This window comes from Rhinoderma darwinii, chromosome 5 (assembly GCF_050947455.1).
Source record: "Rhinoderma darwinii isolate aRhiDar2 chromosome 5, aRhiDar2.hap1, whole genome shotgun sequence".
Lineage (NCBI taxonomy): Eukaryota > Metazoa > Chordata > Amphibia > Anura > Rhinodermatidae > Rhinoderma > Rhinoderma darwinii.
In genome coordinates this window covers 9,408,028-9,433,220 of record NC_134691.1, presented here as the reverse complement: position 1 = coordinate 9,433,220, position 25,193 = coordinate 9,408,028, and the positions used below count along the sequence as shown (strand labels likewise).

Sequence of the window (25,193 nt, the reverse complement as noted above, 5' to 3'; positions counted from 1 at the left end):
AGATGCCAATAAAAAAAAAATCCAAATTTAACAGAAAAGTATTTTATGTCAATACAATATATATTTTTTTCAGAGACCGTCACATTGTTTATATGAAAGGTATAATCCCTTACTGCAAAGGAAGGTTTAAAGGTCGGCAAATAAACCTAATACTTCTTAAAGCTACAGAATGGAAAACTAGCACCAGAGTAATGGAAGGTTAATATCTCCATTAATGAACAAATAATTTATCTTCAGCACAACACATTTTCCAAAGAGACATAAAAGTATCTGCCAGAACAAGAACAAGTGGTACCATCATATCCGAGTCTCCATGTCTATCATTGGGCTGCTCTGTAAGGGCTCATTCAGACGAGCGTATATGTAGTCCGTGTGTTGGCCGTTAAAACCACCGCCGTCACACGGACTCATGTACTTCAATGGGGCCGATCACATGGCCGTTGTCTCAATGGAGCGTGTGAAGCGTCCGTGAAAGAATAGGACATATCCTACTTTACTGTGTATATAAAGACCTCCATAGACTCTAGTTTATGGGGGATTCGTGACAACGCGCCCCGCACGGGTGCACCCCGGACATGAAAAACGGCAGTTTTTCACGTCCGAGGTTAGCCCGGGGTTAGCTACGCTCGTCTGAATGTAGCCTAATACTCTTGAGGTTTGATCATATCTTAAATCAAATGATGGTTGTGATATAATGGGATGAAATCACAGCTTAAAGGCAACTATCGCTTGGTAGGTAATGGGTACATTTGCCTCCACTTAGACGCCCAAAGTGCAGTCAAAATCTATCACATAATATATGCAACTAGAATATACCACCTTCTTAGCCAATCAGAAGCAAAAGGACGGACGGACATATCAATATTTTCCAGATCCTTTTTGACTCATTTTATGGGGTATCCGTAATCCTCCTTGGCACTTTGACTTCAGGAGGAGCCTTTATGGGCCATTTCATGGGAGATAAATGCATTCAATTGTCCCTCGGGGCACTTTATATATGCACTAACTCAATGGAAACTGTTATGACCCCTTTGACATAGAACCAAGCTATAACTTTAACTGAATGGGCTGTAATATGACATACGATGACTGCAGTTTCTTCTTCTAAACTCAGATGTAAATTGTAATCAACCGATGATGACAAAAGTAGGCAACACACAAGAGATGGGAAGCGCACATGGCCATGCCATAGACTCCCGGTACACCCTAAGTTTGTAGACCAGACAAAGCTAATCAATTCTGAAGGAAAAAAAAATGTAAAATAAATCTGCTCCTCCCATCTGTAGTCGGGAACCCAGAGAACTACTTTCGGGAACCCAAAATTTTTATGGGCTGTAGAAGTCCTGTAAGTTGGAGGTTACACACCACATGCTCAACATTTTTACCTTCTAGTTATACAGTATAATACTAGGAAACCCATGTTAAATAGGGCCCATGTTTTCACAACAATTGGGACATGTTGAATGTTGCCAAGATCTTCTCCAAGCCCACCAAGCAGTGCACGTATTTATACCAAAACCAATTGCTTTCTACTATTCACCCCAAAAGAGGTGAAGTTCTTATGTATTCCTTATAATGTCCCCACTGTGTTCATAATGTGACTAAGGGATATTCCGAAATGTGTTGCCCACTTAGGGTTTCCATTTCCAGTATCCCCATTGGCAACCCATGGGGGGAGATTTATTAGACAGAATAAAACTAGACCAGACAGGGAAAAACTGGGGCGCACGTTATATGATAAATTTGGTGCATCTTGATAGACACGTTTTTCTTCCTTACGGCACCTCATGGCTGGGTTACGCCTATGCTTTGCGACAAAAAAATGTGTACGTGCTCTTAATATACCTGGAGCATTTTATGGCACGTCTTAGTCACGCTCCTTTCTAGACCGTTTTCAAAACTGGCGAATGAGGTGTAAAATAAATACATTTGGCGCACGGCATGTATGCTGGTTTTATTCCGCAATTTGAACCAGAATTCTGGTGCCTTTAGCATTGTAAATGTCCCCCATTTTTATCCCCAAAGCTTCATTTATGGTACACAGGTAGCACATAGCTAATAGTCTTTCTTGTTCCTGCCCTTTTCCCATTGGTCTTGCTTACTTATCCTTTGTTTTTAAGCAGATAGAACTTCATGTGACCACTTCAGGTCATGTAGCAATCACGTACCAAACTGGTGGTCACTCAGAGAGGAAGACAAGAGGTTGCTAGGCAACCTGAGCAAGTATATACCAAAAAATATTATATATATATAGATATAGATAGTCCGCAATGGTATGTCATGCTTATTACACTCTGAGGAAGGTGTTACTGCAATTGAGTTAGGCTTAAGAAAGAAACGGAAGAATCGTATCGGTCTTTGGTTTGAACAGAAGGTAAAGCCGAAGGGAAATCTTGCCTCCTGGGCGTGCTGTTGTACTTGTGAATAATTTAGGGAACATTGGTCTTAGGCTACTTCTTCTACCAGGAGCAGGCGATACTAGCATTGAGACAGAGTTGTATTTGGATTCCTTTGGGCTGTGTCTCCTTTGAAATGTCTCCAAAGTATATCTTGTACTTTCAAAGTACAACTCCTTCTTTTAAATAAAAATATATAAATGACACACATAATGTAAGAACACAAAAAGCCTTGACCGACCGGCAGTGATCATTGGTTTTATCCATCAAAAAGATGAGGAAAAAAAAATTGAGACTGGATTTCTTCCCCCCAGTCAAAATCTTCTTGTTGTTGATGGAGCATTATTACCCTTCATTTTGGAAGGTTGTTTAAACCAGCAATAAATTCAAGTTTCAGTGAGTCCTTTTAGGTCTTCTTGGTTGTTCTTAACGTCCTTTGACATTACCAGGCCTAGATCCTAAGCTGGCATAGTAGGCACATTGTGATGGGTCACATTGTCCATTTATTCCTGGAGATCCTTGATGTCCAGCAGATCCTGGTGACCCTGGTTCACCCTGAGGACCTGGGGTCCCCGGTAGACCATCTTTGGCATATCCAGGTTCTCCGTTAACACCTAAGTAGAGAGATATTTTATATTTTACTTTACAAAGATAAATTGTAGCATTCAAGTAAAAGTTGACCTAAAGCAAATCCCAGGACTCTCAACCAATGTGCCTAGAAATCTGGCACCTTAAGTTTTTTTTATTAAACTAATATCTATAAATAGTTTTATTGTTGGGCCACTAAAAAGTCAAATTGGCTCCTGAATAATTCTAACAGTCTTCTGAAGTCTCCTGCAATTTGTCTGTTTTTAGTATAAATTGTGAGTTTTCTGAGACTTTAATATTGATGGTCTAACCCTAGAATAGGCCAACAATATTTAACTCGTGAGGACCTAGAGCTAGAGCGCCTCATTTCCTAATTGCTGACACTGGCACAGTGCCATACATACAGTTTTGGCTATGACTGGTACTGCAGCTAATTTCCATTCAATTGAGTCTAATGGGCTTGCCTATCTCTTAATGAGTCTAAGGGATGGAGCTTGTAAACTTCTTTATTGAGGTTTTTGGCCAATCACGTTTACTGTTGCTCAGCAATGTATGTAAGGTCATACGACAGACCATTCAGCTGTCAGCATATAAAGGCAGCACCGAGAAAAAATTTGGCCCTTTTATTCTTAGGGTCAGTGGAGTCCCTGCAGTCGGATCCCCAACCGTAAGTAAATGATGGCATATGGAATTGTACCCCTTTAAAATTATAGAACAGAACGCGATGATTACAGACATAATTCATACCTGGAATTCCTGGTGGGCCAATTTCACCTCTCTGACCAACTCCATATTCACCTCTTTCACCTTTCGATCCTCTTTCACCTGTGAGATAAACATATTATGAGCTAAAAACCCAAGGAGTAACTCCCTATTTGGAGCAACTTTACATTCAAAAAATAATTTTCAACTTAACTGATGCTACAAAAAGTTTTTTATCCTATTTTTTTTGTATTTGATACCCCTATAACTTTTTTATGTTTAGGGTATGTGCACACGTAGTGTTTTCAGCCTTTTTTTGGGCCGTAAACGTCCCGAAAAACGGCTGAAAAATCAGAAGCACAACGCCTCCAAACATCTGCACATTGATTTCAATTGGAAAAACGGCGTTCTGTTCCGACGTGCCGTTTTTTTCGCGGACGTTTTTCAAAACGGCCGCGTAAATAAACGGCTGCGAAAAAGAAGTGCATGTCACTTCTTCAGCCGTTTTTGGAGCCGTTTTTCCATAGACTTTATAGAAAAACAGCTCCAAAAACGGCCGTTAAAAACACCGCAAAAAATCGCGAGTGGCTTTAAAAACAGCTCCGTATTTTCATACGTTTTTGAGTTTGTGTGTGCACATACCTTTATACTAATAAAATACATTTTAAAGGTTTATTCCCATCTTATAAAGTGATGACATATCGCTAGAATAAGCCATCACTGTATGATCACTGGGGATCCGACCTCTGAAATCTTCACCAATCCTGACAACGAAGGGGTCGCAGCACTGATTTAGTGCTATGGCCCCTTTACTGTTTTTCTTAAATAGGGCAGGCTGCGGTTCCCTGCACAGCCGGGTGGCTGGGAAAGCAGCACTGCGCCCCTTCATTCTCAAGATTGGTGGGGTCCAAGAGGTCGGACCCCCACTGATCTCAAAGTGATGGCATATCCTAGCGATATGATATCACTTTATAAGATGGGAATAACCCACTAAGTTTAAAATAGCCGGGTCCAACAGAGTGAGAGATGCTCTCTAATAGGCTAATAGATGGGGGTATTGAACGATGGACCCCCGCTCTATTAACTTAGAATTTACTAATAGAGTATTTGAAAATGGATTTTCTCAATCAAACATCTAACCTTTTGGACCCATAGGTCCTGGAGGCCCTTCTGGTCCCATTATGCCAGGTATTCCTGGTTCTCCTTGTGAACCTGGTCTTCCATCATTTCCATCTTTGCCAGGAGTACCTGGTGGTCCTGGTCTGCCCTGGGAGGACTTGATGGGAGCTGGCTGCATGTGGGACATTAGGTAGGATAATTTAGCTGAAAAATAATTGAAACAAAGAGACAAACGTTACTTTATCGTCAAAACTGGATTCTAAAATCCACAACAACCAATCAGATGTCACATGTTTGACATGAGCTTGATACAGTTGACTGGTCACTGCAAATTACAATATCAGCATACTGTTCATGGAAGACAATGAGATGTTCTTTCCATTTTTTTTTTTTAGCTTGAGTCAATAATATATGTAATCTTTAAAAGGAACATCCCTCTTTAAACATAGACATATACGTTGACATGAAGACCTACACTATCTGGCCAAATGTACTGTACTGTACGTGGACACCTGACCATCACACCTAAGTAAGCTTGACGTCCCATTCCCAAACCATGGGGGTTAACATGAACTAGTTCCTCTTTTTGTGGATATAACGGTTGCCACTCTTTTGGAAAGGGTTTCTACAAGATTTTGGAGGGTGCCTATGGGAATTTGTTCCGATTCGGCCAAAAGAGCATTTCTGAGGTCAGGCAGTGATGTTGAGGGAGAAGGTCTGGCTCACAATCACCGTTCCAATTCAACGGTGTTGGATTTGGTTGAGGTCGGGGCTCCGTGCAGCCACTCAAGTTCCTGCATACTAGGCTGTTTACCCCATGTTCACAGGATAGGTGATAATTGTCTGATATCTTGGGGGCCCAGTGCTGGGATCCCCACCTATCGCGAGAACGGGTGTCCCGAACTCCATGTTCTTCTTCAGGACATTTATTTAAAGTCTATGGGAATGTGGAGTGAATGTTCATAGGACAGACAGCATTCGATGTTAATGTTCCTCCTTTACATGACTCCTAAACCAATAGCGGTGATGTGGACGAGCTCTGTACCAAGCATGCCTTTATAATCAGTGGAGTAACAACATAGAGCCAGGCCCCATACCCCCCCAGATTGGACGCCCCTTCCTCAGACTGGACCTCAAAAAAGGTGAAAAAAAAGAATTTACTCACTGCTCTTGTCCGAAGTGGGACACAAATTTCCTGAGGCTGCCACATGACGCCCCGGCAAAATGCTCCACCATACAAATTCTTGGCATTGGGCAGCATCAGGACATTATACAATATTCGACGCAGCACACGTCCTCGTTGTGTGATGCGTCACAAACAAGTTCCTGATTCTGCCCCGCGTTAGGACCTTATTTGGTGGCACAGAACATTGCTCAGCCTGAGGATATCTGGGGCAAGCCTCCTCAACCTCCGGGCACGGTCACAGTCCCACCCCTTGCGACCGCAATTGTTATAACAGTGCCTATGATGCAATATTTAGATGGTTCCACTGGGAACATTTTCCAAACTCATCACCAACAACAAAGTCTCAGTGAGTTTTAACATACCTTCAAGTTGCTTTCCTAACTCTTCTTGAATTAATCTCCTTAAGGTATCAGTTGAAGGCGTATCTCCCTGAAAGGAATCGGAAAACACTTTGCTTTTCAGCTTAATTTATTCATTGTAGGCACATTAACAGAGAATAAAGCAGTACTCCATCTCAGACACGTTTGCTCGACTGTTTCAATCACTCCCCTAGAAGTAAATGGAGCACGGCCTCCTCTCCATTTATTCTCCACATGGGTGCCGCGGCCGGCAGCTGTCTCACAGGGCAGGACAGGGGTCGGGGGACCCCCGTTCTCCATCTAGTTGTGGGCCCCAGAGGACTTGGAAATGTCTGGGGCAAGGATCACCCCTTTAAGCAGTCTGGTAATAATGTTATATTTGCTTACACAGATATTGACACTTTTCTTTTTTTTGTGGCGGGCACTTTTGAAAAAGTGAAAACAGTAGAAAATGACATATTTGTTAATTATATTATTTTTGAGCACATGCATGTTAGCGTTTAATTTAAATGACTTTTTTATAATGCATAAAAAAAAATAATCCGCCATTGTTTTTTCTTTACAATGTTTCACAGTGTTCTCCCGTTAAATTTAAAAGGGTTTTCCAGTGAGAGGAATTTGATGGCCTATCCTCAGAATAGGCCATGAATAAGTGATCGGTGGAGGTCCAACTCTTACCCAACCCCGCCGATTAGCTGTTTTGAAGGGGCTGCGGCGCTCGTGACCTTTATTCCTTACCTGCTCCGTACTGTGAAACGCCAACCCAACATATTATAATGTAGTATTTGTGAATAAAACATGTAAGTATACTAAGGTTGTACACAACTATATGGAAGCTGAATTAACCTCATGAAAGGTACGGATTCTTCTGGCGGAGATTCAGCTAAAGGTAGCCATGATCTGAGTTATCAATCAAACCAGAGACACCTGAGTCTCTGGTTTGGCTGGTCAATGCTTTGTCTACAGATGGGGGTTTTTATGGTTTGGCTGGTCAAGCTTCTGTCTATAGATGGTGTCTCTGTTGATTAAGACTCTGTCTAAAGATAGATGTTTTTGATTTGACTGGTCAAGGCTATGTCTACAGATGGGTGCCTTTGGTTTTGCTGGTCAATGCTTTGTCTAAATATGTGTGCCTCTGGTTTGGCTGGTCAAGGCTTTGTCTACAGATGGGTGCCTTTGGTTTGACTGGTCAAGTCTTTTGTCTACAGATCAGTAACGTCCGTGGTCGCTGACCAAGAAATCCTTCCATCCAGTCAACGCCCTTCTCTCAAGAGATGTCTGCACATACGGTCGTCCTGCTCCACCATGACCCCCAGGGTGCGCTCACGAGCTCAGTCCAGACTTAAGAAGTCAGAGGGCTCGCATATTGGAGATTGAGCTAATTTCTCCCAGAGCACCCTGGGCTATAAGAAGGTCTCAGCCCCATCCTCCCACACCTGAGCTTTGTTGTTGTATTCCAAGTTTGTCTTACAAATGGTCCCCTACTGTTTCCAGCTCCCAGTGTTCCCTGTTCCTGTTTCCTGTAACCTGTATCCTGATCTAGTGCCGTGCTGAGCTGTAGCCGTGCTGTGCTGTATACCACGCCTGTCCTGCTTCTCCACGCCTGACGTCTACCTGCTGCCTAGTTCCTGCCTAACCTGCCTTGCTACTGTCCGAGCTGCCACAGGTAAGCTATATGAACTATAGACTCTGACCTGCGCCCTGTTGGCCAGCTGCCATACCGCCAAGGCGGTACGGCCCAGTGGGTCCACAAACCCTACGTGACAGGTGACTCTGGTTTGGCTGGTCAAGGCTTTGTCTACAGATGGGTGCCTCTGGTTTGGCTGGTCAAGGCTTTGTCTACAGATGGGGGTTTTTATGGTTTGGCTGGTCAAGCTTCTGTCTATAGATGGTGTCTCTGTTGATTAAGACTCTGTCTAAAGATAGATGTTTTTGATTTAACTGGTCAAGGCTATGTCTACAGATGGGTGCCTTTGGTTTTGCTGGTCAATGCTTTGTCTAAATATGTGTGCCTCTGGTTTGGCTGGTCAAGGCTTTGTCTACAGATGGGTGCCTTTGGTTTGACTGGTCAAGTCTTTTGTCTACAGATCAGTAACGTCCGTGGTCGCTGACCAAGAAATCCTTCCATCCAGTCAACGCCCTTCTCTCAAGAGATGTCTGCACATACGGTCGTCCTGCTCCACCATGACCCCCAGGGTGCGCTCACGAGCTCAGTCCAGACTTAAGAAGTCAGAGGGCTCGCATATTGGAGATTGAGCTAATTTCTCCCAGAGCACCCTGGGCTATAAGAAGGTCTCAGCCCCATCCTCCCACACCTGAGCTTTGTTGTTGTATTCCAAGTTTGTCTTACAAATGGTCCCCTACTGTTTCCAGCTCCCAGTGTTCCCTGTTCCTGTTTCCTGTAACCTGTATCCTGATCTAGTGCCGTGCTGAGCTGTAGCCGTGCTGTGCTGTATACCACGCCTGTCCTGCTTCTCCACGCCTGACGTCTACCTGCTGCCTAGTTCCTGCCTAACCTGCCTTGCTACTGTCCGAGCTGCCACAGGTAAGCTATATGAACTATAGACTCTGACCTGCGCCCTGTTGGCCAGCTGCCATACCGCCAAGGCGGTACGGCCCAGTGGGTCCACAAACCCTACGTGACAGGTGACTCTGGTTTGGCTGGTCAAGGCTTTGTCTACAGATGGGTGCCTCTGGTTTGGCTGGTCAAGGCTTTGTCTACAGATGGGGGTTTTTATGGTTTGGCTGGTCAAGCTTCTGTCTATAGATGGTGTCTCTGTTGATTAAGACTCTGTCTAAAGATAGATGTTTTTGATTTAACTGGTCAAGGCTATGTCTACAGATGGGTGCCTTTGGTTTTGCTGGTCAATGCTTTGTCTAAATATGTGTGCCTCTGGTTTGGCTGGTCAAGGCTTTGTCTACAGATGGGTGCCTTTGGTTTGACTGGTCAAGTCTTTTGTCTACAGATCAGTAACGTCCGTGGTCGCTGACCAATAAATCCTTCCATCCAGTCAACGCCCTTCTCTCAAGAGATGTCTGCACATACGGTCGTCCTGCTCCACAGTGACCCCCAGGGTGCGCTCACGAGCTCAGTCCAGACTTAAGAAGTCAGAGCGCTCGCATATTGGAGATTGAGCTAATTTCTCCCAGAGCACCCTGGGCTATAAGAAGGTCTCAGCCCCATCCTCCCACACCTGAGCTTTGTTGTTGTATTCCAAGTTTGTCTTACAAATGGTCCCCTACTGTTTCCAGCTCCCAGTGTTCCCTGTTCCTGTTTCCTGTAACCTGTATCCTGATCTAGTGCCGTGCTGAGCTGTAGCCGTGCTGTGCTGTATACCACGCCTGTCCTGCTTCTCCACGCCTGACGTCTACCTGCTGCCTAGTTCCTGCCTAACCTGCCTTGCTACTGTCCGAGCTGCCACAGGTAAGCTATATGAACTATAGACTCTGACCTGCGCCCTGTTGGCCAGCTGCCATACCGCCAAGGCGGTACGGCCCAGTGGGTCCACAAACCCTACGTGACAGGTGCCTCTGGTTTGGCTGGTCAAGGCTTTGTCTACAGATGGGTGCCTCTGGTTTGGCTGGTCAAGGCTTTGTCTACAGATGGGTGTTTTTATGGTTTGGCTGGTCAAGCTTCTGTCTATAGATGGTGTCTCTGTTGATTAAGACTGTCTAAAGATAGATGTTTTTGATTTAACTGGTCAAGGCTATGTCACAGATGGGTGCCTTTGGTTTGGCTGGTCAAGGCTTTGTCTACAGATGGGTTGTCTCTGGTTTGGCTGGTTAAGGCTCTGTTTACAGATGAGTATATCTAGTTTGGCTGGTCAAGGCTTTGTCTACAGATAGGTGTCACTGGTTTGTCTGATAACTTGAGTCATGTTTCAAGGCTCTAAAAGAGGTCGATTATTGACATAGTTATAGGTCGTGGTATTTTTTTCTAGAGGAGAGATATTTTGGAAACTGAATATGAATAGGATTAGTACTACATCATCAGGGCTTTGGTTGTGGTTGTAAAACTGTCATCCAACATATTAAATAATAAAATGTTACCTTTATTACTTTTTTAATGTGTGACAGCTTGAGTTATAAGGTGATTCAGACGTCAATGTACAGTAGAAAAAACAAAGAACATGAAAACTAATGCAAATGAAAAAGGGTAGATCATCGGGCCTTGTAAATAAATAGTAGAAAATTACCCTTGGGCCTGTCAATCCTGGAGATCCAGGTGAACCTGGAGGTCCCGATGTTCCTCGTTCTCCTGGTGGTCCTGATGGGCCCATTAATCCAGTGTGGCCTTTATGGCCTGGGCTACCGGGTTGTCCAGACTGACCCTTTTCTCCCTGCATGCCTTTGTCGCCTTTGGCACCTGGATCCCCCTGAAATTTATCAAGTCATATACAGTACAGGGATTCATATTAGTAAGAATGTTGAGTTGTCAAGGAATTATGGTTCACTAGGTAAATTGACTCATTAAAGCAGATAATAGTATACAAAGCTATAAATCATAGGAAGCTCAGATGACACTTGGGATCTAAATAACCTATTTAAGTAGAACACTTCAAGTCTCAAGTGATATCTATTGGATAATAAAGGTGACAATATGAAAATAGGTATCTGTGTGGGCCAACAGATACTCAGTACATTACCAGACACTGGCCAATACATTTCCCATTACTCCATAGATAGAATGATATAGACAGATCTGGAAATGGGCTGGCCAGCGTGAGAAGGAGCCCACCTTCTCCTGACCATGGTCAGATCATGGTCACTAGAGCCCCCAACATCCCACCATAAGCTTTATGGTTCTCACAGTCTCCCAAGGGTAAATGATCTAGAGATACCGGGGCTCGGAACCAGTGCACAATTTCATCATGCAGGAAAGCCGCATAGAATTTGATAACCCTACAACCCTGCAGGTTAGTATCACAACACCCCTGGTGAGACATAAGGGAATTGGTAATAAAACAAAACCCTATGAGAATAGCTTGAAATGTACAGTAAATAACTTACTCGGTCTCCTTTAGGTCCATGTTCACCAGGTTTTCCAGTAGCTCCCTGAAGGCGAAAAATGATTGGAAACATATATATTATTTTTTAAAGAAATGTGGGCATATTAGATATTTACAAAATAGATTAGGATAATACAGAAAGCACAATCCTGACCGGGAAAGTGCCGATAAATGGTAGAACTGGAAAATGCTATATATAGTACCCGGTATCCAGCTGAAAAGTACTTTTGGGAGAAGCATCGTATAAAAGTGTTCAGGTGGATTGTACAGTGTCAGAGTGTGTAGGGACAAACCCTCTATTGACAAGTTAACATTTTATTCATACATTTCAAGGAGGAGCAACAGAGGAACGGAAGAGTTCTAAGGAAAGACGCTCTAGAAATTTGAATTTCATAATGAATGTGGGTATTTAGTAATACAGAAATGTCAGGAAAGCTAACAGGATAAAAAACAAAAACAAAGTCTTACCTCTTTTCCAGGTGAACCACTCTCACCAGATACTCCCTAAAAAACACGAAAACAAATTCTTAATTTTAAGATAACATCTTCTGTAAGACAAATTTATACAATAGATGGATGAATGGACGGAGGACAGAGAATAAAGCTGCTTTGTAAGAAATATTTATATAACACTATGACATATAAATAACTCCCTTTTGTTTAATGCTAAAGTAACGCTGAACCTCTAAATGACAGAAGATTTCATCTACGTACTTGTGGTCCTTTGGGTCCTTGAAATCCTGGGATTCCTGCAGCTCCTGTATCTCCTTTGGTTCCTTTAGGCCCCTGAATTACAAAAAAGTAAAACAAGGAGATAGTATACTACACCCCACATTTAGTCTAAGTGACCTCGACACATCACAGTATATATATATATATATATATATATTTAAAAAAAAAAAGATTGTTGTTCAGATTTAATATTTAACTATTCATTTTTTTACCTCTCATTAAATAAAATGCTTCCAACCAATTCAGGAGGCAGTATTATAGTAGTTATATTCCTGTATATAGGGGGCAGTATTATAGTAGTTATATTCTTGTATATAGGAGGCAGTATTATAGTAGTTATATTCTTGTATATAGGGGGCAGTATTATAGTAGTTATATTCCTGTATATAGGAGCAGTATTATAGTAGTTATATTCTTGTATATAGGGGGCAGTATTATAGTAGTTATATTCTTGTATATAGGGGCAGTATTATAGTAGTTATATTCTTGTATATAGGGGGCGGTATTATAGTAGTTATATTCTTGTACATAGGAGCAGTATTATAGTAGTTATATTGTTGTACATAGGAGCAGTATTATAGTAGTTTCATTCTTGTATATAGGGAGCAGTATTATAGTAGTTATATTCTTGTATATAGGGGGCAGTATTATAGTAGTTATATTCTTGTATATAGGAGCAGTATTATAGTAGTTATATTCCTGTATATAGGAGCAGTATTATAGTAGTTATATTCTTGTATATAGGGGGCAGTATTATAGTAGTTATATTCTTGTATATAGGAGCAGTATTATAGTAGTTATATTCTTGTATATAGGGGGCAATATTATAGTCGTTATATTCTTGTATATAGGGGGCAGTATTATAGTAGTTATAATCTTGTATATAGGGGCAGTATTATAGTAGTTATATTCTTGTATATAGGGGGCAGTATTATAGTAGTTATATTCTTGTATGTAGGGGCAGTATTATAGTAGTTATATTCTTGTATAAAGCAGTATTATAGTAGTTATATTCTTGTATATAGGGGCAGTATTATAGTAGTTATATTCTTGTATATAGGGAGCAGTATTATAGTAGTTATATTCTTGTATATAGGGGCAGTATTATAGTAGTTATATTCTTGTATATAGGGGCAGTATTATAGTAGTTATATTCTTGTATATAGGGGAAGTATTATAGTAGTTATATTCTTGTATATAGGGGGCAGTATAATAGTAGTTATATTCTTGTATATAGGGGCAGTATAATAGTAGTTATATTCTTGTATATAGGGGCAGTATTATAGTAGTTATATTCTTGTATATAGGAGCAGTATTATAGTAGTTATATTCGTGTATATAGGAGGCGGTATTATAGTAGTTATATTCTTGTATATAGGGAGCAGTATTATAGTAATTATATTCTTGTATATAGGGGGCAGAATTATAGTAGTTATATTCTTGTATATAGGAGGCAGTATTATAGTAGTTATATTCTTGTATATAGGAGCAGTATTATAGTAGTTATATTCGTGTATATAGGAGGCGGTATTATAGTAGTTATATTCTTGTATATAGGGAGCAGTATTATAGTAATTATATTCTTGTATATAGGGGGCAGTATTATAGTAGTTATATTCTTGTATATAGGAGCAGTATTATAGTAGTTATATTCTTGTATATAGGGGCAGTATTATAGTAGTTATATTCTTGTATATAGGGGGCAGTATTATAGTAGTTATATTCTTGTACATAGGGGGCCATATTATACTAGTTATATCTTGTATATAGGAGCAGTATTATAGTAGTTATATTCTTGTATATTGAGGGCAGTATTATAGTAATTATATTCTTGTGTATAGGGGGCAGTATTATAGTAGTTATATTCTTGTATATAGGAGCAGTATTATAGTAGTTATATTCTTGTATATAGGGGTAGTATTATAGTAGTTATATTCTTGTATATAGGGGGCAGTATTATAGTAGTTATATTCTTGTATATAGGAGCAGTATTATAGTAGCTATATTCTTGTATATAGGGGGCAGTATTATAGTTGTTATATTCTTGTATATAAGGGGCAGTATTATAGTAGATCTATTCTTGTATATAGGGGGCAGTATTATAGTAGTTATATTCTTGTATGTAGGGGGCAGTATTATAGTAGTTATATTCTTGTATATAGGGGCAGTATTATAGTAGTTATATTCTTGTATATAGGGGGCAGTATTATAGTGGTTATATTCTTGTATATAGGGGTAGTATTATAGTAGTTATATTCTTGTATATACGGTCAGTATTATAGTAGATATATTCTTGTATATAGGGGGCAGTATAATAGTAGCTATATTCTTGTATATAGGGGCAGTATTATAGTAGTTATATTCTTGTATATAGGGGGCAGTATAATAGTAGTTATATTCTTGTATATAGGGGCAGTATTATAGTAGTTATATTCTTGTATATAGGAGCAGCATTATAGTAGTTATAGTCTTCTATATAGGGGCAGTATTATAGTAGTTATATTCTTGTATATAGGAGCAGTATTATAGTAGTTATATTCTTGTATATAGGAGCAGTATTATAGTAGTTATATTCGTGTATATAGGAGGCGGTATTATAGTAGTTATATTCTTGTATATAGGGAGCAGTATTATAGTAATTATATTCTTGTATATAGGGGGCAGTATTATAGTAATTATATTCTTGTATATAGGAGGCAGTATTATAGTAGTTATATTTTTGTATATAGGAGCAGTATTATAGTAGTTATATTCGTGTATATAGGAGGCGGTATTATAGTAGTTATATTCTTGTATATAGGGAGCAGTATTATAGTAATTATATTCTTGTATATAGGGGGCAGTATTATAGTAGTTATATTCTTGTATATAGGAGCAGTATTATAGTAGTTATATTCTTGTATATAGGGGCAGTATTATAGTAGTTATATTCTTGTATATAGGGGGCAGTATTATAGTAGTTATATTCTTGTACATAGGGGGCCATATTATACTAGTTATATCTTGTATATAGGAGCAGTATTATAGTAGTTATATTCTTGTATATTGAGGGCAGTATTATAGTAATTATATTCTTGTGTATAGGGGGCAGTATTATAGTAGTTATATTCTTGTATATAGGAGCAGTATTATAGTAGTTATATTCTTGTATATAGGGGTAGCATTATAGTAGTTATATTCTTGTATATAGGGGGCAGTATTATAGTAGTTATATTCTTGTATATAGGAGCAGTATTATAGTAGCTATATTCTTGTATATAGGGGGCAGTATTATAGTTGTTATATTCTTGTATATAAGGGGCAGTATTATAGTAGTTCTATTCTTGTATATAGGGGGCAGTATTATAGTAGTTATATTCTTGTATATAGGGGGCAGTATTATAGTAGTTATATTCTTGTATATAGAGGGCAGTATTATAGTAGTTATATTCTTGTATATAGGGGCAGTATTATAGTAGTTATATTCTTGTATATAGGGGGCAGTATTATAGTGGTTATATTCTTGTATATAGGGGTAGTATTATAGTAGTTATATTCTTGTATATACGGTCAGTATTATAGTAGATATATTCTTGTATATAGGAGGCAGTATTATAGCAGTTATATTCTTGTATATAGGGGCAGTATTATAGTAGTTATATTCTTGTATAAATGGGGCAGTATTATAGTAGTTATATTCTTGTATATAGGGGCAATATTATAGTAGTTATATTCTTGTATATAGGGGGCAGTATTATAGTAGTTATATTCTTGTATATAGGATGCAGTATTATAGTAGTTATATTCTTGTATATAGGGGGCAGTATTATAGTAGTTATATTCTTGTATATAGGGGGCAGTATTATAGTAGTTATATTTCTTGTATATAGGGGCAGTATTATAGTAGTTATATTCTTGTATAAATGGGGCAGTATTATAGTAGTTATATTCTTGTATATAGGGGGTCGTATTATGGTATGTTCACACGGCCTATTTTCGGCCATTTTTCGGGCCGTAAACGCCCGAAAAATGGCCCAAAAATCGGAAGCAAAACGCCTCCAAACATCTGCCCATTGATTTCAATGGGAAAAACAGCGTTCTGTTCCGATGGGCCGTTTTTTTACACGGCCGTTTTTAAAAACGGCTGCGTAAAATAATGGCCACGAAAAAGAAGTGCAGGACACTTGTTGGGAAGTTTTTCATTGACTCTATTGAAAAAAGCTCCAAAAACGGCCGTAAAAAACGCAGCGAAAAACGCAGTGAAAATAGTGAGTGGCTTAAAAAAACATATGAAAATCAGGAGCTGTTTTCCCTTGAAAACAGCTCCGTATTTTCAGTCGTTTTTGAGTTTGTGTGAACATACCCTTATATTAGATTATAATTTTGTACATAGTGGGCAGTATTAAAGTAAAATAATTATTGCATAATAACGTTCTTAAATTTGTAATACTTACCATTATACCTGGAGCCCCGGGACTTCCTGGAGGTCCAGCCTGTCCATTTTTGCCCTAGAAATTAAACAGAAAAGAGAATACAATATAACAAACAATAAAGACAGAATTTTAGACTTTTATTGGGCCAGACAAGCTAAAAAAAAACAACAAAAAAACAACACATATTTCCAGTGTTATTTTCACTTAGATGGCTACCCTGATGAACATAAGAGATCAGTTTACTAATCGTTTTACAGTGCAAAACAACAGTGAAACATATTTTTACAAAGTTGCTAATTTCTAACATTCACCATTTTACATGTAGAATGAATGTATTAAGACATTTTGTAAATAGATTAAATTACTTAACCCAATGGAGTAATTTCAAAATAGAAAATTTTATTTTTATGTTAGTGTGCGACGTTTCGGTCAACTCTTAGACCTTCATTGGGCCCTATGATATACTGGGTACTGGCGTATGGTGCTAAAATAATACGCTGGCCACGATGAAGGCGGCTTCATGGCAGCCAGCCGCGTTACTTTACCGCCATATGCCAGTACCCAGTATATCATAGGGCCCAATGAAGGTCTAAAAGTTGACCAAAACGTTGCACACTGGCATAAAAATTAAATTTTCTATTTTGAAATTACTTCCAATAGGTGTGCATAGTACTTCTTCACAGTCTATAGTGGGTTGGGCCCCTACTTATGCACCCATTTGACACCTAGTGGTATCTGAACCCTCTACAAATTACTTAGCCCAAGTTACAGCATGTATTACACTCCAGAGCTGCACTCACTATTCTGCTGGCAGAATCACTGTGTACTTACATTGCATTACTTATCCTGCACTGATCCTGAGTTACAGCCTGTATTATACTCCAGAGCTGCACTCACTATTCTGCTGGTGGAGTCATTATGTACATACATTACATTACTTATCCTGTACTGATCCTGACTTACATCCTGTATTATACTCCAGAGCTGCACTCTCTATTCTGCTGGTGGAGATACTGTGTACATACATTACATTACTTATCCTGTACTGATCCTGAGTTACATCTTGTATTATACTCCAGAGCTGTACTCCCTATTCTGCTGGTGGAGTCACTCTGTACATACATTACATTACTTATCCTGTACTGATCCTGAGTTATATCTTGTATTATACTCCAGAGCTGTACTCCCTATTCTGCTGGTGGAGTCACTGTGTAGATACATTACATTACTTATCCTGTACTGATACTGAGTTACAACCTGTAGTAAACACCAGAGCTGAATTCACTATTCTGCTGGTGGAGTCACTGTGTAGATACATTACATTACTTATCCTGTACTGATACGGAGTTACAACCTGTATTATACTCCAGAGCTGTACTCACTATTCTGCTGGAGGAGTCACTCTGTACATTACATTACTTATCCTGTACTGATCCTGAGTTATATCCTGTATTATACTCCAGAGCTGCACCCACTATTCTGCTGGTGGAGTCACTGTGTACACATATTACATTACTTATCCTGTACTGATCCTGATTTACATCCTGTATTATACACCAGAGCTGCACTCACTATTCTGCTGGTGGAGTCACTGTGTACATACATTACATTACTTATCCTGTACTGATCCTGAGTTACATCCTGTATTATTCTCCAGAGCTGCACTCACTATTCTGCTGGTGGAGTCACTGTGTACATATATTACATTACTTATACTCTACTGATCCTGAATTACATCCTGTATTATACACCAGAGCTGCACTCACTATTCTGCTGGTGGAGTCACTGTGTACATACATTACATTACTTATCCTGTACTGATCCTGAGTTAAATCCTGTATTATACTCCAGAGCTGCACTCACTATTCTGCTGGTGGAGTCACTGTGTACATATATTACATTACTTATACTCTACTGATCCTGAGTCACATCCTGTATTATACTCCAGAGCTGTACTCACTATTCTGCTGGTGCAGTCACTGTGTACATACATTACGTTACTTATCCTGTACTGATCCTGAGTTACATCCTGTACTATACTACAGAGCTGTACTCACTATTCTGCTGGTGGAGTCACTGTGTACATACATTACATTACTTATCCTGTACTGATCCTGCGTTATATCCTGTATTATTCTCCAGAGCTGCACTCACTATTCTGCTGGTGGAGTCACTGTGTACATACATTACATTACTTATCCTGTACTGTTCCTGAGTTACATCCTGTATTATACTCCAGAGCTGCACTCACTATTCTGCTGGTGGAGTCACTGTGTACATACATTACATTACTTATCCTGTACTGATCCTGAGTTACATCCTGTACTATACTACAGAGCTGTACTCACTATTCTGCTGGTGCAGTCACTGTGTACATACATTACGTTACTTATCCTGTACTGATCCTGAGTTACATCCTGTACTATACTACAGAGCTGTACTCACTATTCTGCTGGTGGAGTCACTGTGTACATACATTACATTACTTATCCTGTACTGATCCTGCGTTATATCCTGTATTATTCTCCAGAGCTGCACTCACTATTCTGCTGGTGGAGTCACTGTGTACATACATTACATTACTTATCCTGTACTGTTCCTGAGTTACATCCTGTATTATACTCCAGAGCTGCACTCACTATTCTGCTGGTGGAGTCACTGTGTACATACATTACATTACTTATCCTGTACTGATCCTGAGTTACATCCTGTACTATACTACAGAGCTGTACTCACTATTCTGCTGGTGGAGTCACTGTGTACATACATTACATTACTTATCCTGTACTAATCCTGGAGTAACAGACTGTTTCATATTCCAGAGCTGCACTCACTATTCTATTGGTGGAGTCACTGTGTAAAAATATTACATTATTAATCCACCAGCAGAATAGTAAGGGCAGCTCTGAAGTATAATCCAGGCTGTAACTAATTCAACCCGATTTTAGTTACTGTGGCTGTGCTGTAGATCCCTGAACAGCTCGGGCCGGGAGCACCTCTGTGCTTTGAGAAACTTTAAAGGGGATGCAATGCTAAACCAGCACTGTGGCCCCTTTACTCTTAGGATCCAGCGATTTTTCATTACTTTCTAAGACTTTTGTGAATAAAACTAATTTTATGGAGCAAGTTTGGAAAACAAAAAGGACCTTGTCCTGTAACACATAATATATATGATAACAAGGAAGCCTCAAAGAGTTTTAAGTCTGAGAAATCATAAAGTTTCAAAATGATGATATTAGTATCAAATGTCTTATAAATAATTATTGTTAAAAATGTCATAATTAATTTCTAATTACATTTAAAATTGTTCCCTGCAGGAAAAATGTTTAGCAATAAAAGAGAATCATTTCTGGTTTACTCATTGTTACGTTTTCCTTAAAAACTTACAGTCGGTCCTCGAATTCCCCTTGGTCCCTGGTGTCCTGGTGGTCCAGGATCTCCCTAACAAATGAATAAAATAGTAAATAATTAATTGTAAATTTCCATAATTGGCAGAAACTTGACCACAGACATTCCACTACTACTGCCAATATTAAAAGGTTGCTCGGATGTCATGTTGCCCCGGTCAGTTTAGGCTTCAGCAGTGGCCTAGTAGAAGACAGTGGTAAGAAAGATGGCATTCACGGAAGAAAAACTTTTTGGGAAATGTTGTGGTTCAGGAGTGTGGCCTCAGGTGCTGTTTTCAGTCTTTTCCCAGATTTGCAGTTTAAAATATTTCTTCAAGACTTACCTCTTTCCCTGATGACCCTTCTCGTCCAGGAGATCCTGTTAAACCTGGTTCTCCCTAAGAGAATCATAAAAATAATATTAAAATATAATAACATAAAACTGCCTAAAAAAACATTCCTGAAAACCAAAACAATACATTTTTTGAATTTTCTTGTTTGCGTTCTTTTATGTAAAAAACAAGAAAATTACATGTGGGATCTTGGGGTTTATAGGAGTCTGATCTTGACTGACCTTTAGTTTTTGAGTGAAGTTAAACCTTAACATGTAGTAAAAGATATAGTATATGGTATGTATTCTTCTATGGGTTTATGCATATGAGCGGCACAAGTAGTCCCTACGACTCTGTGCTACATGGAGGTTCCCTCTCCGTGTGCCACTGTTTGGGGCCGTCTAGAAGAAATGCTGCTCGGAGAAAATACCTCCATCACACAGTAGAGGATGCCGAAAATTTTCCTGTTCGAATCAGAATGAAAATAACCTTGGTCTTCTTCTATATGAGATCAGAGACATATGGAGGTTGCTACCACTCTCAAGTGGATCCTAATGAGATAATCGGTATCAGTATGAAACTGACTAAGGCCTCATTTACACGAACGTGATATACGTCCGTGCGACGCGCGTGCTTTTCACGCGGGTCGCACGGACCTATACAAGTCTATGGGGGCATGCAGACAGTCCGTGAGTTTTGCTCAGCGTGAGTGCGCTGAGAAAAACTCACGACATGTTCTAAATTTCTGCGTTTTTCGCGCATCACGCACCCATTGAAGTCAATGGGTGCGTGAAAACCACGAAGGTCACACGGAAGCACTTCCGTGCGAACTGCGTGATTCGCGCAAGAGCTGTCAAACTCTGAATGCAAACAGAAAAGCACCACGTGCTTTTCTGTTTACAAACATCCAAATGGAGTGTCTTAGAGATGAGCGAACCGAACTTCACCGGGTTCGGCCGAACTCGTTTTGACCGAACCCGGCAAAAAATGTTGCGGTACGCGACGTCAGGAGACAGTCACTGTCCAGGGTGCTGAAATAGTTAAACTGTTTTAGCACCCTGGACAGTGACTTCCGATCACAATATACATGAACGTGTAAAAAAAAAAAAGAAGTTCTGACTTACCGATAACTCCCGGCTTCTTCCTCCAGTCTGACCTCCCGGGATGACAATTCAGTCCAAGTGACAGCTGCAGCCAATCACAGGCCAAGCACAGGCTGCAGCCAATCACAGGCTGCAGCCAATCACAGGCTGCAGCGGTCACATGGACTGCCGCGTCATCCAGGGAGGTGGGGCCGGATGTCAAGAGAGGGGCGCGTCACCAAGGCAACGGCCGGGAGACCGGACTGGAGGAAGCAGGAAGTTCTTGGTAAGTATGAACGTCTTTTTTTTATTCACAGGTTGCTGTATATTGTGATCGGAATTCACTGTCGAGGGTGCTGAAAGAGTTACTGCCGATCAGTTAACTCTTTCAGCACCCTGGACAGTAACTGACGTCGACTAGACTCATCTCTATGATGGCGGCTGCGTGAAAATCACGCAGCCGCGTATCATACACTGATGACACACGGAGCTGTCAAGTGCCTTTTGCGCACGCAAAACGCTGCGTTTTTTTGCGTGCGCAAAACACACACGCTCGTGTAAATGAGGCCTAAGCCAAGGAGCGAAGTCTAAGGAATCTCCCCTTCGAAACCTCATTAGTATGGTCTTTCTCGGTCAGATTCGCAGGTCACGGTCCCCAGAGTAGTCACCAAATGGCGGAGCAGGACATCTGTAGCTGGAGCGTGGTCAAAATGAAGCCAAGGGTTGATACCGTGAGAACGGATGATGATGCGAAAAGCCAGACAAGACTGAGACGTAAGAAGGAGACCAGCGACGTAACAAGGAGAACAGCGACGTAACAAGGAGACCAGCCAAGGATCAATAACAAGGAAGTAGAACTGCAAAGACCAGGTGAAAAAAACCCAAAGCAGCGAGGTGATGGCGTAATCCAGAGACAAGGGCGGCGTCTAGACGTAGGACTAACAAGATAATGAAAAGGAGCGTGTCTCACTACACAGGCAGTGGTTTCCTCAAAGAATCTTTCCCTAAATATACTGCTGGCCAGAAACGGGGAACCGGCAACCACAAATGGGAAAGCAGTGCTTGATCAGGACGAGGTAAGCAGCAGAGATACTGTAGTGCCCCATAGACTTGTATGGGTGCCGTATTACAACTCCGTAGGACTCGGAAAGTATACGGAGCTGTACAGTTATATGTCTGTGTGCATGAGGCCTTACAGAGAGCGTAGTAGGTTATTGGTAGGCACACACACCAGTGACTTTCTAATAACATGTTAGAAGTCACACAGATATAATGGATTGCAAATTTTGGGTGAATTCGTTTTGGACTTACTCTGCTGCCGGGTAATCCTGCATCTCCTCTGTTCCCCTTGAAGCCCTGAAAACAAACAATAAAATTAACAAAAAAAAGGGACAGTGTGTAAATAATAATCTCAACATCAACCCAAGTAGTACATTGTCTTCTCCCTGAATAACTAATAGTGCACAGTAGCAGTAACTGGTTTATTTCCATAGCTTTTTAAAAAAAATTCAAGGGTGTGTATACCTTTGCAACCAATTATGTTTGCAATTGTTTCAATGCATCTCATATAAAAAAATGAACAATCTCCTGCCATTTTGTGTATGTAGCTCCAATTTAGACCTATGTGTCTCCATAGTTACAGACTACAAAGTATGTGTAGTCTTATACTGCAGTCATTTTCCTTCCCGTCTGTCCCCTACTTCTTTCTAATTTACCAAATGTAAGATAGCAATGAGTGAGGGACAGATGGGAGGTAATATGACTGCAGACTCAGACTACAAAGGCTTCCTTTGTAGTCTGTAACCATGGAGACACATTGGTCTACATAGCAGCTGTATACACGAGACAAAAGGAGATTTTTTTTTTTAAATCTAGACAGGCAGACCTAGGACAGAGGCCGTGGGGGGAAGGCCACATGACTGGGGAGATAGGAGGAGAGACGTGAAGGGGCGGAGCCTAATATGGCCATAGCCAGCGCCTGTACAATCAGGCACAAATTGCCGGTGGATCACGAAGGTGAAGTGTCCCGCCCTCCCTCCCTGTTTTACTGTCTTGTGGTAGCACCCGTTGTAGGATATGCTGCTGTTTCTTGGATGGTGTTGTGGTTGTGTGGAAGATTGTTGTCACGGCAGTTTTGGCGGGTTAGGGGTACTTGGAGTTGGTGTTAAAATTGGTGGGGAGGGATTCATCATGGGTATGGTCTCTCCCAAATTGTACAATATGGAGGGTCTGGTTTTTGTTTGGGATCCTGCTGGGTGGTGTCCCGGGGAGCAGGTGTGAAGTAGTGGCCATCTGTGGTTAGTCACGCTGCCCCTGAGCCTGTGGGGACTTGACTGGGGGTAAAGTACTAAAAAATTATGCAGATTGGTTGGGGGCCAGATCCTCTTCTTGGCTCCAAGGACCCCTTTCCTTTGAATGATTGGCTGAGTGGGTGAAATGTTTTGTATTTTGATATTTAATAAATGTTTGGTATTTTTATTAATAAACTGCCTGTTGTGGCCAATTTTATCCGATCCGGTGTCTGAGTTGACATTTGAGCGGAAAACTAGGGTGTTTAGAATAAAGGGGGAGAATAAAATTGTTGGATATAGAATACGGGATCAGGGTTAATTGGCCTGACAGCCTGGGAGACAACTGGAGGTTACAGATGGGTAAGCAGATCCGCACTCTATCGTACATTAGTCAAGATTATTCTCAAAGTTGCAAAGTTTTCAATGAAAAATGTCTCTTGGAGAAGAATCATTGATGTGACTCTTATTGATTATTGATTGATCTTTTCCTTGCAGCGTTAAGTGTTGATCGCTACAATGAGGACGACATCTGCAGTGACGAGTCTCAGCTTTTCATCTTGCTCCGCTTAGTTTTGCTTCTTGTGGCTGTGCACATAACTATTCATCATCAATCACCTCCGGGGAGGAGGGGGGATGGGTAATCAAGAAATAAAGTATATATCACCGTGTAGAAGTTCTCAAAGCCCCGGAACATTCTGTTGACAAATCTCATTGTGCGTTTTTGTCACTTGTTTGTAATGTGAAGCCTTAAAAATGATACTTTAACGGAGATGGATCTGTCAGCGGCGGACTCCGGGAGGGTTTTTTTGGATGATGGCTGACTGTTCACACTACTATAGGCAGTTCACACTATAATGTGGTGACTTTAAACCCCTTGAAGACCTGCCCATTTGTCTTAAAGGGGGTATTCCCATTTCAGACATTTATAGCTTATTCAATGGAGAGGCCATATATGTCTGTGAGTGAGAGTGTCATTTCCCCCGCCCTACCTAGTGGTGGCCACTGGCTGTCACATCCAAGAGAAGAATGAATGGAGAAGTGACCATGTGCATCAGTATAAAATGAGTAACGTGGACTGTTCCTTTAAGAGTTAAAGCGATAGCGGGAAGTCGAAAAAAAAAGACCCTTTATTTGACCATTCCGATCCCACCGTTTAAGGTGGTTACGTATATGGAATGCCATAATAAATTACCTGGCTTAAAGTAAGAGACAATTAGACCATACCCTGTCCCTGCCTCCCTAACCACCATCATTGTACATGGATTTTAATCTGGACCAATAAAAGATCGAGGTTTTCTTTATCTGTTTGAGTGCTGGATATCCTCGTGTTGTTCGTTGTTGGGATCAGCGGGTCCCGGCTACCATCCGTGCGCCATTTCCTAAGCGTGACCATTATTCTGTATATTCATGTATGGATTTGTTTGTCCCTCTATACTTTATATTTATTATTTATTCATATACTTACCGGCAGTCCTTGAGCCCCCTCCCTGCCTGGAGGTCCCATCTCTCCTGGTTTCCCCTATGCAAAAGAGAACATTATTAATAAATTATACATAAATGACTTAGAGGTGGTGAAATGGTCAAAGGCAAAACACTGAT

The 25,193-nt window shown here is 40.6% G+C and overlaps 2 protein-coding genes across 2 annotated transcripts in view; both read right to left on the bottom strand.

The window, feature by feature from the left end:
• Positions 1-51: 51 nt before the first annotated feature.
• LOC142651254 (collagen alpha-1(XXII) chain-like) lies at positions 52-10,720 on the bottom strand. The gene is made up of 5 exons (XM_075825701.1): positions 10,547-10,720; positions 6,354-6,420; positions 4,827-5,009; positions 3,732-3,809; positions 52-3,010 (listed from the first exon to the last, which is right to left on the bottom strand). The coding sequence occupies exons 1-5, from the start codon at positions 10,694-10,696 to the stop codon at positions 2,823-2,825; spliced, it is 666 nt and encodes a 221-aa protein (XP_075681816.1). The 5' UTR covers positions 10,697-10,720; the 3' UTR covers positions 52-2,822.
• A 384-nt stretch (positions 10,721-11,104) lies between these two features.
• The window catches only part of COL22A1 (collagen type XXII alpha 1 chain), a 229,320-nt gene continuing 215,231 nt past the window's right edge, over positions 11,105-25,193 (bottom strand). Inside the window, exons 50-58 of the mRNA XM_075827932.1 lie at positions 25,060-25,113; positions 22,615-22,659; positions 20,234-20,287; positions 19,891-19,944; positions 16,525-16,578; positions 12,074-12,145; positions 11,828-11,863; positions 11,361-11,405; positions 11,105-11,284 (exon numbers count right to left, since the gene is read on the bottom strand). Coding sequence (XP_075684047.1) covers positions 11,105-11,284; positions 11,361-11,405; positions 11,828-11,863; positions 12,074-12,145; positions 16,525-16,578; positions 19,891-19,944; positions 20,234-20,287; positions 22,615-22,659; positions 25,060-25,113 — 594 coding nt within the window. The remainder of the gene's footprint in view (positions 11,285-11,360; positions 11,406-11,827; positions 11,864-12,073; positions 12,146-16,524; positions 16,579-19,890; positions 19,945-20,233; positions 20,288-22,614; positions 22,660-25,059; positions 25,114-25,193) is intronic.

What these genes read in the sequence shown, in the direction of transcription:
- LOC142651254 (XM_075825701.1), bottom strand. Translation starts at nt 10,696, where the DNA reads ATGCAGGGAGAAAAGGGTCAGTCTGGACAACCCGGTAGCCCAGGCCAT. An exon ending in CAGGATTGACAGGCCCAAGG is followed by an intron (nt 6,421 to 10,546) that starts GTAATTTTCTAC and finishes GATTCCTTTCAG; the next exon opens with GGAGATACGCCTTCAACTGA. An exon ending in AGGACCTATGGGTCCAAAAG is followed by an intron (nt 3,810 to 4,826) that starts GTTAGATGTTTG and finishes TTTATCTCACAG; the next exon opens with GTGAAAGAGGATCGAAAGGT.